The 16,795-nt window shown below is 45.5% G+C and overlaps 1 protein-coding gene across 2 annotated transcripts in view; it reads right to left on the bottom strand.

Annotated features, from left to right (window-relative positions):
- The window catches only part of LOC110502409 (contactin-1a), a 165,526-nt gene that overhangs the window by 90,925 nt on the left and 57,806 nt on the right, over positions 1–16,795 (bottom strand). For both annotated transcript variants that reach the window (XM_036959293.1, XM_036959302.1), the window contains exons 2-3: positions 6,093–6,230; positions 4,111–4,149 (exon numbers count right to left, since the gene is read on the bottom strand). In XM_036959293.1, coding sequence (XP_036815188.1) covers positions 4,111–4,149; positions 6,093–6,150 — 97 coding nt within the window. In that variant the 5' untranslated portion in view covers positions 6,151–6,230. The remainder of the gene's footprint in view (positions 1–4,110; positions 4,150–6,092; positions 6,231–16,795) is intronic.

The following is a 16,795-nucleotide window of genomic DNA, read 5'->3' on the forward strand; positions in this document are numbered from 1 at the left end:
TCCCCAGACCTGAATCCAATTGAGCACATCTGGGACATCATGTCTTGCTCCATCCACCAACGCCACGTTGCACCACAGACTGTCCAGGAGTTGGCGGATGCTTTAGTCCAGGTCTGGGAGGAGATCCCTCAGGAGACCATCTGCCACCTCATCAGGAGCATGCCCAGGCGTTGTAGGGAGGTCATACAGGCACGTGGAGGCCACACACACTACTGAGCCTCATTTTGACTTGTTTTAAGGACATTACATCAAAGTTGGATCAGCCTGTAGTGTGGTTTTCCACTTTAATTTTGAGTGTGACTCCAAATCCAGACCTCCATGGGTTGATAAATTTGATTTCCATTGATCATTTCTGTGTGATTTTATTGTCAGCACATTCAACTATGTAAAGAAAAAAGTATTGTTGTAGATGCACGTGGATTACCATGGCTACAGAAACCTCTACGGTTAAACGTTAATATGTATTGTTGTAGATGCACGTGGATTACCATGGCTACAGAAACCTCTACGGTTAAACGTTAATATGTATTGTTGTAGATGCACGTGGACTACCATGGCTACAGAAACCTCTACGGTTAAACGTTAACATGTATTGTTGTAGATGCACGTAGATTACCATGGTTACAGAAACCTCTACGGTTAAACGTTAACATGCACGTGGATTACCAGCGGCTACAGAAACCTCTACGGTTAAACGTTAATATGTATTGTTGTAGATGCACATGGATTACCAGCGGCTACAGAAACCTCTACGGTTAAACGTTAATATGTATTGTTGTAGATGCACGTGGATTACCATGGTTACAGAAACCTCTACGGTTAAACGTTAACATGCACGTGGATTACCAGCGGCTACAGAAACCTCTACGGTTAAACGTTAACATGCACGTGGATTACCAGCGGCTACAGAAACCTCTACGGTTAAACGTTAATATGTATTGTTGTAGATGCACGTGGATTACCATGGCTACAGAAACCTCTACGGGTAAACGTTAACATGTATTGTTGTAGATGCACGTGGATTACCATGGTTACAGAAACCTCTACGGTTAAACGTTAACATGCACGTGGATTACCAGCGGCTACAGAAACCTCTACGGTTAAACGTTACCATGACGACGTTGCAACACACTTTGTCCTTTCCAGTCAACAACGATGAGAGAACATTCAGTCCTAAGTAGTACCCATATCCTCTACGTAGTGCACTTCTGTTGACCAAAGCCCTTTGGAGAATAGGGGGTCACAGGTCCCAGTCAGTGCCAGTCTGTTACCACCACCCTCAGGGACCATGCAAAGCCATGCAGCACTTGGGACTGAAGAGGACTGATTGGGGCCCAGTGGTCTTGACATACTTCCAAATCAAATCAAATGTTATTTGTCACATGCGCCGAATACAACCTTACCGTGAAAAGTTAATTACAAGCCCAACAATGCAGTTCAAGAAATAGAGTTGATAAAATTTTAACTAAAGTAAAAAATAAACTAGAAAGTAACAATAAAATAACAATAATGAGGCTATATACAGGGGGTACCGGTACCAAGTCAATGTGCAGGGGTACAGGTTAGTCAATGTATTTTGTACATGTAGGTAGGGGTTAAAGTGACTATGCAAAGATAATAAACAACGAGTAGAAGCAGTGTAAAAACAAAACCGGGGTGTCAATGTAAGTAGTCCGGAGGGTCATTTTATTAATTGTTCTGCTGTCTTATGGCTTGGGGATAGAAGCTCCGGTACCGCTTGCTGTGCGGTAGCAGAGGGAACAGTCTATGACTTGGGTGACTGGAGTCTTTGACAATTTTTTGGGCTTTCCTCTGACACCTTCTGGTATAAAGGTCCTGAATGCCCTGTATGGCAGGAAGCTTGGCCCCAGTGATGTCCTGCATGGCAGGAAGCTTGGCCCCAGTGATGTCCTGCATGGCAGGAAGCTTGGCCCCAGTGATGTCCTGCATGGCAGGAAGCTTGGCCCCAGTGATGTCCTGCATGGCAGGAAGCTTGGCCCCAGTGATGTCCTGCATGGCAGGAAGCTTGGCCCCAGTGATGTCCTGTATGGCAGGAAGCTTGGCCCCAGTGATGTCCTGTATGGCAGGAAGCTTGGCCCCAGTGATGTCCTGTATGGCAGGAAGCTTGGCCCCAGTGATGTCCTGCATGGCAGGAAGCTTGGCCCCAGTGATGTCCTGCATGGCAGGAAGCTTGGCCCCAGTGATGTCCTGCATGGCAGGAAGCTTGGCCCCAGTGATGTCCTGCATGGCAGGAAGCTTGGCCCCAGTGATGTCCTGCATGGCAGGAAGCTTGGCCCCAGTGATGTCCTGTATGGCAGGAAGCTTGGCCCCAGTGATGTCCTGTATGGCAGGAAGCTTGGCCCCAGTGATGTCCTGTATGGCAGGAAGCTTGGCCCCAGTGATGTCCTGCATGGCAGGAAGCTTGGCCCCAGTGATGTCCTGCATGGCAGGAAGCTTGGCCCCAGTGATGTCCTGCATGGCAGGAAGCTTGGCCCCAGTGATGTCCTGTATGGCAGGAAGCTTGGCCCCAGTGATGTACTGTGCCGTACACACTACATTGTTTGTGGACTACATTATATGAGAGAGATTTGTATTGTAAGTGCAGAGTATCACAAAAAGCATTGCAGTATTCTTGAGGGGCTGATTGATTTTGTACTACATCAGTTTTATCATTGTTTGTCAGAGCAGAGACTCACAAAAAAACTAACATCAAAATGAAGCAGGGACAAGAATATTTCCAGGTCAGTCAAGATAGATGCAGTAGGAAGTCTATACCATGTTTACAACCCAGTTAGCTCTTACAACTGTTTGTTCATTCCCCTATCTTCACATTTGCCAGCTACACTTTCACATCTCATTGGCTGCAGATGTGACCGCGTCCACATTAGGAAGTCACCAGATTTCAGGCAAACTGAAATGAGTTTTGCCTGAAAACTGACGACTTCCTGATATGGATGCCGTTCGGCCACACTGGCAATGATCGAAGTTTCCTAAAACAAACACAAGATTTCTCTAAAAATACAACTGTCCCCAGCTATGTTCTAATCTTGTAACTATCTATTAACAAGGTCTGGAGGGAGGGACACACAGGCTATGGTTTAACAAGGTCTGGAGTGAGGGACACACAGGCTATGGTGTGTCTTCCAATGCTGTCTAAAAACATCCCAATACAGAGGGTAATGTCAATTGCAACTACAACTACAAAATACCATTCCGCAAAGATCAATCCAATGATCTTGATCTGGTCTCTGATCTTGGACTTCCTGGTCTTGACTTCCTGGTCTTTTTGGTCTAACAAAATGCTCTTTGACAGAATATTCTACTACCTGAACTTGACCAATGAGAACACAGATGTTCCTTTTCTGTTTCAAAACGTTTCACTGCGTGTGCCTTTACTAAACAGGACCCGAATGCAGCTGTCAGGCAAAGGAAGGGCTCTGTTTTGTTCTTGACCCAGTGCATCTCAGAAGGCTCCTTGAATTGATGCCATAACAGTCATGAACTGATGTGGTATGATAAGCAGTCAGGCTGGTGAGGAGCAACAGTCTGCCACCTAAAACATATGTGGTGTTAAATTACTCTTCCACTTCCAGTTTTGTCTTTCACATGACATACTGACTTAAATACTCGTCCATTCACTCATGTCTCACAGATTCACAAAACATCTTGTGGTCTGGAGTCTAATGTTCATGGCACGCATGCTGTTCCCAACCAGCTGGTGGGGAAATACACTTGTAAACACATCAAGTCTCCCCCGATGTATACACTGAACCCCATTTGAACAGTCAATCTGCATATTGCAGTATGTTACAGGATTCTGGTTTTGGTGACATTGCAACATGTCCTCCCTCATTAGTCCAAACTGATCACACACACACACACACACACACACACACACACACACACACACACACATACACACATACACACACACACACATACACACACACACACACACACATACACACACACACACACACACACATTCACACACACACATACACACACATACACACATACACACACACACACACACACACACACACACACACACACACACACACACACACACACACACACACGCTCCATTGAGATGATCCATAGCGTTACCTGAGTAGAAGCTAGGTTCCCCTCTGAACACTGATGCATCTGGAGGAGAGGGAGGAGCAAGAGAAGAAGAGCTGTGTCAACATATTCATTTAGAGAGGGAGGAGCGACAGAAGAAGAAGAGCTATGTCAACATATTCATTTAGAGAGGGAGGAGCGACAGGAGAAGGGCTGTGTCAACATATTCCTTTAGAGAGGGAGGAGCGACAGGAGAAGAAGAGCTTTGTCAACATATTCATTTAGAGAGGGAGGAGCGACAGGAGGAGAAGAGCTTTGTCAACATATTCATTTAGAGAGGGAGGAGCGACAGGAGAAGAAGAGCTGTGTCAACATATTCATTTAGAGAGGGAGGAGCGACAAGAGAAGAAGAGCTGTGTCAACATATTCATTTAGAGAGGGAGGAGCGACAGGAGAAGAAGAGCTTTGTCAACATATTCATTTAGAGAGGGAGGAGCGACAGGAGGAGAAGAGCTTTGTCAACATATTCATTTAGAGAGGGAGGAGCGACAGGAGGAGAAGAGCTATGTCAACATATTCCTTTAGAGAGGGAGGAGCGACAGGAGAAGAAGAGCTTTGTCAACATATTCATTTAGAGAGGGAGGAGCGACAGGAGGAGAAGAGCTTTGTCAACATATTCATTTAGAGAGGGAGGAGCGACAGGAGGAGAAGAGCTATGTCAACATATTCCTTTAGAGAGGGAGGAGCGACAGGAGAAGAAGAGCTTTGTCAACATATTAATTTAGAGAGGGAGGAGCGACAGGAGGAGAAGAGCTTTGTCAACATATTCATTTAGAGAGGGAGGAGCGACAGGAGGAGAAGAGCTGTGTCAACATATTCATTTAGAGAGGGAGGAGCGACAGGAGGACATTCATTTAGAAGATCCATTACATTGTTGGAAGCATCAGGAGTATCTGTGTGCTGGAGATTCCCCTCAATTCACCATATTCAACGATGACAATCCCTCATTAATCTAGCAGCAAGGTTAATACTGCAGTGAGTTCAACTACTGTCTCTATTTCTCTCTCTTTCTCTCTTTCTCTTTCTGCGTGCATCAATTCATCAATCCATCAAGTTACACCAAGGGGTTAATTAAAGGTGACATTTCTAAACATTAGCATCAGTGAGTGTTGAGTTCTTTTGATGACGCTGCTCCCTACATGCCTGTCCCTGTTGCAACATAGCGTATGTGGCAGTCATAAGGATGGGACAGCAGCCTTGTACTGAAGGCTACAGACTAGGGCCATTCGAACGATCACACAATGAGATGAGAGGCGTCTCTGTCATCCTCAACACGGTCGTCTTAGCTTTGATGTGATGAACAAAATATAGAAATCTGCACACTGTTAATCAACCCTGCAGTTTTATTCTGTAAAGTTTCTAGCTGAAGGTCTTCGTCAGGCTCGAGTTGGATGTCACAACTTTCTGGTTGTTGGCCTTCTGTTGCTGTGCTTTGGAAGAGGCAGGATGCCCCCCCCCCCCCCACACACACACACACCCTGTTGCCATTGCCTTTGGGTGAAGTGGGAGGATGACTCAAACACCTCCTATGAACAGATGTAATCTCCACCATCCACAACTCTGTTTAAAGGAAATGTGTTGTGAAGTAGAGAGGAAGCCAGAGTCCAAACACCACATTCTTTGCTTCAGCTGATTTGAAATCTAAACTTTGAAGGAGGAGGTTTCAGACTGGTCATTTCAGCCCCCTTTTCTATATTTTCAGACAAGTAAATGTCATCCCTCTTTTCTATCTTCTCAGACAGGTTTATTTTCCAGCTGTAAGAATTAGTCAAATTAAGATACTACACCTGTAGTAGCCTTTTTCACATTATCGTGCCGGCCTGAACCAAACTGTGCTAACTCTGACATGTTCCAGCTACCACGGTGTAGGCATAACCAGGCCCGCACATTACAGCATGGTTTGGCTCGGCTCGGGTACAGTCCCGTAGTGGGAAAAGCCCCGAGTGTGATTACCATATGATACTCACCAGTGGAAGTGAGAGTCAGGGACAGGAGGCAGAGGAGGAGCACAGTGAAGTGCAGCATGTTGGTCTGTGTAGAACCCCCTGGAGGTGATGATTAGAACCAAGCCGATGATGGAACATGAGCAGGACAGGATGCTTTTCCTGCAAGGCAGACAGAGAGACAGAGAGTGGAGAGACTGAGTCATGGTACAACACATAATACCACTATAATGTGTCGTAACATTACATATGCGTTTCCATTACTAGGAGCGTTCTGTGATGTAGTGTAATTAGTCTTCAAAGAGACGTCATCAAAGTTACACGATTTTAATTGACGTAAGTAAGGTCAAGAAGGTGTTAAAAAACATTGGGCAGCCATCCTCATAATAAACTTCTAAAGTCTAAACATAATGAACAGTACATTTTGACCCCTTTTTAGTAGTGCTGTGATTGTGTAGTGACCGAGCAGTTCAAATGTAAAGCAGTAATCCACCAGACAGAGTGATGACATTCTCATTGGTCCGGCAAAACCAAACTACCGAGCATGGACATGAAGGACAAGCTTAAAGGAACATTCCAGTGCATCAAGCTGAATACGCTTGGCCTTGTTGGCATCAGGTCAAAATAGCTACTTCAGTAGACACAACAGTTCAACAGGGTATGAGAACAAAACACTAGATGTCACTTGGCTGGCTCAATAGACCTGCTAGGTGGTACCATTTCACACTGGAAGACCAAGGATGGAAAGAAGAAGAGGGCCCAATGGGGACAAAGAAGATGACGTTAGGTAAGAACACATGAGGTATATGTAGCCTCCAATTTAGGGATGATATGAGTGAATTCATTGACTACGTTCCATACTCTGGCATTGCCCATGCCCATATAATAAAACACGGGCACAGTACAGTACTAATACCGTTTCCATAACTCACGCCATTGGCCCTGAACAACAGTAACGACCATGTCAGCCTCCTACGCACCACAGCAGGAGGGCAGCTCCACCAACAGGTTGACCACATCATGACTAAAAGGGTGACCGTTGTCACAAGCAGCAACCCTCCCTGAGCGCTGTTTTAGCTGAGTGGGCACTCAAGACACTGCCCCCCAGACCAACAACAGAGACAAACTGGAGGGGATTTCATCTTCACTGCACTCGTATCAACCCATCGTCAAGGAAACACAATACGACAAGCAACAGCTGTTTCAGCAACACTCTAGAATGGTGGTCCTTGGAGGCAGCGGAACAGAGGAATAGAACAGCGGAACGGCATCTTCCTGATGCTGCGTATCCCTGGAGACATCTGCCATAGCGACAGATAGGCTCCAGGTAATGATGTTCACCACTACCCAGCAAACCAAAATTGGTTCTGGGAAAGTTCCAGAACATTTGTAAGGTCGAGGCAACTGTTCTCATAACACAAAAAACTGTTGAAAATAGAATGTTTGCATAAAACATTTGCCTGATGTTACTATAACGTTCCTAAACACATTTAATCTGTTCTTTAAATGTTCCCCGAATGTTTCATTAGGTTGTGGGAACATTGCAGGGACATCACAAAAGATATGTTCCCAAAACACAAAAACTGTCCAGCTGTGTGGATGATTCTACAATGTTTCTTTTCAGAGCAAAAAACATTCACCTGATGTTACAAGAGCGTTTCCAGAACACGTTGTATGTTCTCTAAAAGGTTTCCAGAACACGTTGTGTGTTCTCTAAAAGGTTTCCAGAACACGTTGTGTGTTCTCTAAAAGGTTTCCAGAACACGTTGTATGTTCTCTAAAAGGTTTCCAGAACACGTTGTATGTTCTCTAAAAGGTTTCCAGAACACGTTGTGTGTTCTCTAAAAGGTTTCCAGAACACGTTGTGTGTTCTCTAAAAGGTTTCCAGAACACGTTGTGTGTTCTCTAAAAGGTTTCCAGAACACGTCGTGTGTTCTCTAAAAGGTTTCCAGAACACGTTGTATGTTCTCTAAAAGGTTTCCAGAACACGTTGTGTGTTCTCTAAAAGGTTTCCAGAACACGTTGTATGTTCTCTAAAAGGTTTCCAGAACACGTTGTGTGTTCTCTAAAAGGTTTCCAGAACACGTTGTATGTTCTCTAAAACGTTTCCAGAACACGTTGTATGTTCTCTAAAAGGTTTCCAGAACACGTTGTGTGTTCTCTGAAAGGTTTCCAGAACATTTCTTTAGGTTGTGGGAACATTGTGGGGATATGACAAGATATAGGTTCCCAGAATATTTAATATGCAAAATCATAAAATGATTTTAAACCCAACCCTAACATTAACCACAGTGCTAACCCTAATGCCTAACCCTTACCTTAAATTAAGACCAAAAAACACATTTTTGTTTTCATGAAATTTTACAATATAGACAATTTTGACTTTGCAGTTGGCCTATCTAAAGGGAAATTGCTCAGTTCTACCTTCAGGACAAAACTCATGACAATAACCGTCAACCTGCTGATATCAGTTGGAGGAATGGAGAGGAAACATGCTAAGGTCATCAAACACACCCTCTATGCCTCATCTAACACTGACCAGGACTAAATGGGATTAACGGGTCTGATATGAGAGGCTATGAATCACACAGATGCAGAGGAGACAAGTGTTACCCCTAAGATTATTTTCAGCAGCGGTGGCAAGGAGATAGCGTGGGGGGGCATTGTCAATGGGCGTGGTCAAAAATGTTAGAGGGGAGAGAGAACTTCACAGATCGTCATTGTAAAGGGTTTAAACACTGTTTCCCATGAACCATAAACAATTAATGAACATGCATCTGTGGAACGGTCGTTAAGACACTAATAGCTTACAGACGGTAGGCAATTAAGGTCACAGTTATGAAAACTTAGGACACTAAAAATAGGCCTTTCTACTGACTCTGAAAAACACCAAAAGAAAGATGCCCGAGTTACACCAGGAAGGCACAATCGCTCCATCAGTGCTCAGACTGTCCGCAATAGACTGAGAGAGGCTGGCTGAGGGCTTGTAGGCCTGTTGTAAAGCAGGTCCTCACCCGACATCACCGGCAACAATGTCGCCTGTGGGAACAAACCCACCGTCGCTGGACCAGACAGGACTGGCAAAAAGTGCTCTTCATTGACGAGTCGTGGTTTTGTCTCAACAGGGGTGATGGTCGGATTCGTGTTTTTCGTCGGATAAATGAGCGTTACACCGAGGCCTGTACTCCGGAGCGGTATCGATTTGGAGGTGGAGGGTCCGTCATGGTCTGGGGCGGTGTGTCACAGCATCATCGGACTGAGCTTGTTGTCATTGCAGGCAATCTCAACACTGTGCGTTACAGGGAAGACATCCTCCTCCCTCATGTGGTACCCTTCCTGCAGGTTCATCCTGACATGACCCTCCAGCATGACAATGCCACCAGCCATACTGCTTGTTCTGTGTGTGATTTCGTGCAAGACAGGAATGTCAGTGTTCTGCCATGGCAAGTGAAGAGCCTGGATCTCAATCCCATCAAGCACGTCTGGGACCTGTTGGATCGGAGGGTGAGGGCTAGGGCCATTCCCCCCAGAAATGTCCGGGAACTTGCAGGTGCCTTGGTGGAAGAGTGGGGTAACATCTCACAGCAAGAACTGGTAAATCTAGGTTCAGTCCATGAGGAGGAGATGCATTGCAGTACTTAATGCAGCTGGTGGCCACACAAGATACTGACTGTTACTTTTGATTTTGACCCCCCCTTTGTTCAGGGACACATTAAAAGGCCTGTGGAACTTGTTCAGTTTATGTCTCAGTTGTTGAATCTTGTTATGTTCATACAAATATTTACACATGTTAAGTTTGGTGAAAATAAACGCAGTTGACAGTGAGAGGACATGTTTTTGTTGTTGCTGAGTTTAGATATATATTTTTTATATATATTATTTTTTCAAATCACACACACACACACACACACACACACACACACAAACACACACACACACACACACACACACACACACACACACACACACACTCCATTGAGATGATGACATAATTCTTGAGCTTTACAGCTGGAGAAATGAAACAAAGAGAGGATTTCATTTTCACTGCACTCGTATCCTAGCAACCCATTTCAGAGGAAGCAGTTGTGTGTTTGCAGGGACCTCTTGTGACTGTGAATAAAAACTATGCAAACACTAATTTAAAGACCGGAACGCCATAGGTTGGGGCATATCAGAGTAGCAGTGCTGATCTAGGATCAGGTCCCCATGTTCATGTCATCTGATGTATTATGATCTGAAAGACTAAACTGATCCTACAGCCCCAGGTAATTAATTCCAGGCCCACTACAAAACATGACGATACAGTAAAAGGCTCTCAACAGCTAGTACAACAACCCAGAGACTCTCATACACTGCAAACAGCTGGGATCCTGCTTTTTACAACATTATTAAGGTATGAATCATGACCATATTTAAGAAGTGCACATATAGATATGATATCTTAAATGGATCACTCTGTTGTCACAGATAATTTTCCTACGCAGCAGGAAATTATAATTATAGTGTGAGGTTTAAAAAGGCTTTCAAATTTCAGACTTGATTTATCCTAACTAAAAATGTATCAACCCCTACAAAAATATCCCTTAGTTATAATCAACATAATCATTCACATTTCTTGTTGCTGCAGGATAAATCTCCTGCTGTGAGAAACTGGTCAAATTAAGATAGCACATTTATAGGAGAGGATATGTAGTGCATCTTGTAGAATACAGTATAATTGATCAAATACATATTTCACACATACAGTATCCTGTACCTATTACAGCCTCAAATACATTTCAAGTTCTAAACAGACATCTAAGGGCTTTCTCTTTCTATGAAAGGTGTCCTGGGGAACGTACTGTAGAATCAAAGAGACAGCAGAGGAACAGCAGACAGGGTCGTGAATCTAATAATCAGTAATGATGTGGTCTGGTCACCTCAGGCTCCTGGTTCCTCTATTGCACCAGTCTGAATGCACCTGATGAGGGAAACTCACTTCCCTCACGCTAAATCACCAGCCAGGGACCAGGAACCAGGGACCAGGAACCAGGGACTAGTGACCAGGGACTAGTGACCAGAGACTAGTGACCAGTGACCAGGGACCAGGGACTAGTGACCAGGGACCAGGGACTAGTGACCAGGGACTAGTGACCAGGGACCAGGGTCTAGTGATCAGGGACCAGGGTCTAGTGACCAGGGACTAGTGACCAGGGACTAGTGACCAGGGACTAGTGACCAGGGACCAGGGACTAGTGACCAGGGACTAGTGACCAGGGACTAGCGACCAGGGACTAGTGACCAGGGACTAGCGACCAGGGACTAGTAACCAGGGACTAGTGACCAGGGACCAGGGACTAGTGACCAGGGACTAGTAACTAGGGACTAGTGACCAGGGACCAGGGACTAGTGACCAGGGACTAGTGACCAGGGACTAGTAACCAGGGACTAGTGACTAGTGACCAGGGACTAGCGACCAGGGACTAGTGACCAGGGACCAGTGACCAGTGACCACTAGTGGCCAGTGACCAGGGACCAGGAACCAGGGACTAGTGACCAGGGACCAGGGACTAGTGACCAGGGACTAGTGACCAGGGACTAGTAACCAGGGACTAGTGACTAGTGACCAGAGACTAGCGACCAGGGACTAGTGACCAGGGACCAGTGACCAGTGACCACTAGTGGCCAGTGACCAGGGACCAGGAACCAGGGACTAGTGACCAGGGACCAGGAACCAGGAACCAGGGACTAGTGACCAGGGACCAGGATTTATACCGTGGTCGTTCTGAGAACATTTCGTATCATCTCCCAACTCTAAATGCTGTGGTAAATAAAGGCTGAAGGAGACAAATATTGATTGGGACTGAATAGAAAGGAGACAAACGCTGTCAAGCTGTGCATACTAACGGCCCGGCTACACTGACGGCCCTGCTACACTAACGGCCCTGCTACACTAACGGCCCGGCTACACTAACGGCCCGGCTACACTAATGGCCCTGCTACACTAACGGCCCTGCTACACTGACGGCCCTGCTACACTGATGGCCCTGCTACACTGACGGCCCTGCTACACTAACGGCCCGGCTACACTAACGGCCCGGCTACACTAACAGCCCGGCTACACTAACGGCCCTGCTACACTAACGGCCCAGCTACACTAACGCGTGTAACGTAGCTGATTTGGAGGTCTCATTAACCAGTAGTCTGATTTAGATCTGATAGGGCTGTCTCTCTTTCCCCACTGTGTTTACCACCTGCCAACAGTGTTTTAATGCCGAGTCACTGCTATTCATCTATCCGCTAGCAGTGTAAAAATGTGTATAAATATGTCGAGATAGACCATGGCGAGACCCAGACAATTAAAAAACCTTCAGACTGGACTGGAGTATTACAAGACTGCAGTACAGCACCTGCCAACAGTGTTTTAATGCTGAATCACTGTTATTCCTCTACCCGCTAGCAGTGTTACGTATCATAGCCTTCCCCTATGAATTATTTATCAAAGATAATTGACTTGTGAATATAGAATGGCCAACAGACGATAAAAATGTGGCCTCCTGAGAATCCACTACATCTCCCCGATGAATCCTCGATAGAGGCTTTATATTTATTTTCTGGTTTCCACTGCTTGCATCTCTTTACATACACCATCCTGTAGCACAGGGAAGCATCTCCCAATGGACCCACTGACTGGTGGATTCTACTAAAAGAGGAGAGGAAGTACAGACACAGCCCATCCAACCCTATTAGACGGGAGACAGAACAGCACAGTGCCTGCAGATAGAGCTTCACCCTGACCCACACGGTCTGCTGAGAACCCTTGTCGCTCTGACAACAGGGTGTATTTGTTGGATGAGGAAATAGATGCCGTGCCCGTTTGGTTCTCTGTAAAAGCTGGTTCCGTTGCCAACGTTTTGCTACACTGTGCCCTAATGAAGATGACCGAGACTTGGCAGATCAATTCTAGCTACCTGCAATCCTACTTACCACTTGTTAAAATGACTAGCCAATCTATTAAATTAAGCAGAGAACTGTCAGCGGATAGAGAAGACAAAGACCCATAATGCTAGAGTAATAACCCTATAATTTCAACCCGTCAAGACAATCAACTGGATTGATTATTGATTTGATTGGGACGTTCATGGCAATAACTGTTTTGCTTTGTCCTCTGCGTAGGTCTAGCTTATGGTACGGCCCGGTACACGTCCTAGTGACTAGACTAGTGCAAAGAATGCCCCACACAGCAGGCATAGTGTTGGGATGTAAATCCTATCGTAGACTGGCCCAGTCATGCTCCATTCTCTGTGCCGCTCACTCTCTCTAGTCTCCACGACTTGTCACACTAATGTAATGTAAGCTGCTTATCCTGCTCTTCCAGTCAACATAATGCCTTTAGGGTCACAAAGGCTACGCACACCAGCTGACCAATATATCAATAACGCCAGCGCAATCATTCATTCAATTCATGCCATGCATTTAAGCTTCAGGCTGGTCTAGGCTATGCATAAATCACATAGGCCTATTCATGCTCTGCAGCCATCACTAACAATAGCTCTGCCCTGATACATGGCTGTAGACTGCTCTGCTAGGAAGCATCAAGACTGCCAGTGTGCAGCTGTTTTCCTTTTTATTATGTGGACTCCACTACAGTCTTGTCTCAGGGCAACACTAAGAGATGCTATTTACAAATAGATTGAGAAGGTCAGACACTGTATCTATCAGTGAAAATATGATTTTTTTAAAATTATTTTTTATTTAACCTTTATTTTATCAGGGAGTCATACTTGAAGGGTATAATATCATGTTAGTGTATTTCCAATAGTTTATATTCCATGACATTTTTTCCAGTAAACAGGAATCTGAGCCACAGGCATGTGATAACATGTGTCTTTATGTAGGCCTTTTTCACTGGTACGGTCAATTCACAGTCCATCTCCATTATAGAGTACTAACTGTCACATCACCATGGAGACACAGTTATTTATTCACTTGACCTTTCTCTTTCAATAAAGCTCCCATTGTTTCTAACTGTCCCTTCTCACACACAGCTTCAGAACCATGACTGTGAAATGTTGAAATGTTGGTCAGGGGATAAATGACTGGGGGTAAATGGCTGGGGATAAATGACTGGGGGTAAATGACTGGGGATAAATGACTGGGGGGTAAATGACTGGGGATACATGGCTGGGGGTAAATGACTGGGGGTAAATGACTGAGGGTAAATGACTGGGGATAAATGACTGGGGATAAATGACTGGGGGTAAATTACTGGGGGTAAATGACTGGGGGTAAATGACTAGGGTAAATGACTGAGGGTAAATGACTGGGGATAAATAACTGGGGGTAAATGACTGGGGGTAAATGACTGGGGGTAAATGCCTGGGGGTAAATGACTGGGGGTAAATGACTGGGGAAACATGGCTGGGGGTAAATGCCTGGGGGTAAATGACTGGGGATACATGGCTGGGGGTAAATGACTGAGGGTAAATGACTGGGGATACATGGCTGGGGGTAAATGACTGGGGGTAAATTACTGGGGGTAAATGACTGGGGGTAAATAACTGGGGGTAAATGACTGGAGGTAAATGACTGGGGATAAATGGCTGAGGGTAAATTAATGGGGGTAAATGACTGGGGGTAAATGACTGAGGGTAAATTACTGAAGGTAAATGACTGGGGTTAAATAACTGGGGGTAAATGACTGGGGGTAAATGACTGGGGGTAAATGACTGGGGGTAAATGACTGGGGATAAATGACTGGGGGGTAAATGACTGGGGGTAAATGACTGGGGATACATGGCTGGGGGTAAATGACTGGGGGTAAATGACTGAGGGTAAATGACTGGGGATAAATGACTGGGGATAAATGACTGGGGGTAAATGACTGGGGGTAAATGACTGGGGGTAAATTACTGGGGGTAAGTGACTGGGGTAAATGACTGAGGGTAAATGACTGGGGATAAATAACTGGGGGTAAATGACTGGGGGTAAATGACTGGGGGTAAATGCCTGGGGGTAAATGACTGGGGGTAAATGACTGGGGAAACATGGCTGGGGGTAAATGACTGGGGGTAAATGACTGGGGATACATGGCTGGGGGTAAATGACTGAGGGTAAATGACTGGGGATACATGGCTGGGGGTAAACGACTGGGGGTAAATGACTGGGGGTAAATGACTGGGGGTAAATGACTGGGGGTAAATAACTGGGGGTAAATGACTGGAGGTAAATGACTGGGGATAAATTGCTGAGGGTAAATGAATGGGGGTAAATGACTGGGGGTAAATGACTGGGGATAAATGACTGAGGGTAAATGACTGAGGGTAAATTACTGAAGGTAAATGACTGGGGTTAAATAACTGGGGGTAAATGACTGGGGGTAAATGACTGGGGGTAAATGACTGGGGGTAAATGACTGGGGAAACATGGCTGGGGGTAAATGCCTGGGGGTAAATGACTGGGGATACATGGCTGGGGGTAAATGACTGAAGGTAAATGACTGGGGATACATGGCTGGGGGTAAATGACTGGGGGTAAATGACTGGGGGTAAATAACTGGGGGTAAATGACTGGAGGTAAATGACTGGGGATAAATGGCTGGGGATAAATGACTGAGGGTAAATGACTGAGGGTAAATTACTGAGGGTAAATGACTGGGGTTAAATAACTGGGGGTAAATGACTGGGGGTAAATGACTGGGGGTAAATGACTGGGGATACATGACTGGGGATAAATGACTGGGGGTAAATGACTGGGGGTAAATAACTGGGGGTAAATGAATGGGGGTAAATGACTGGGGGTAAATGACTGGGGATAAATGACTGAGGGTAAATGACTGAGGGTAAATTACTGAGGGTAAATGACTGGGGTTAAATAACTGGGGGTAAATGACTGGGGGTAAATGACTGGGGGTAAATGACTGGGGATACATGACTGGGGATAAATGACTGGGGATAAATGACTGGGGATAAATGACTGGGGGTAAATGACTGGATGTAAATGACTGGGGTAAAATGACTGGGGATACATGGCTGGGGGTAAATGACTGGGGATACATGGCTGGGGGTAAATGACTGGGGGTAAATGGCTGGAGGTAAATGACTGGAGGTAAATGACTGGGGATAAATGGCTGGGGGTAAATGGCTGGGAGTAAATTACTGGGGGTAAATGACTGGGGATACATGGCTGGGGGTAAATGACTGGGGGTAAATTACTGGGGGTAAATGACTGGGGATACATGGCTGGGGGTAAATGACTGGGGGTAAATTACTGGGGGTAAATGACTGGGGATAAATGACTGGGGATTAATGACTGGAGATAAATGACTGAGGGTAAATGACTGGGGATAAATGACTGGGGGTAAATGACTGGGGATTAATGACTGGAGATAAATGACTGAGGGTAAATGACTGGGGATAAATTACTGGGGGTAAATGACTGGGGGTAAATGACTGGAGGTAAATGACTGGGGGTAAATGGAATGGCTGGGGATAAATGACTGGGGGTAAATGACTGGGGATACATGACTGGGGGTAAATGACTGGGGGTAAATGGCTGGGGATAAATGACTGGGGGTAAATGACTGGGGGTAAATGGAATGGCTGGGGATAAATGACTGGGGGTAAATGACTGGGGATAAATGACTGGGAGTAAATGACTGGGGGTAAATGGCTGGGGATAAATGACTGGGGGTAAATGACTGGGGGTAAATGGCTGGGGATAAATGACTGGGGGTAAATTACTGGGGG

This window comes from Oncorhynchus mykiss, chromosome 2 (genome assembly GCF_013265735.2).
Source record: "Oncorhynchus mykiss isolate Arlee chromosome 2, USDA_OmykA_1.1, whole genome shotgun sequence".
Lineage (NCBI taxonomy): Eukaryota > Metazoa > Chordata > Actinopteri > Salmoniformes > Salmonidae > Oncorhynchus > Oncorhynchus mykiss.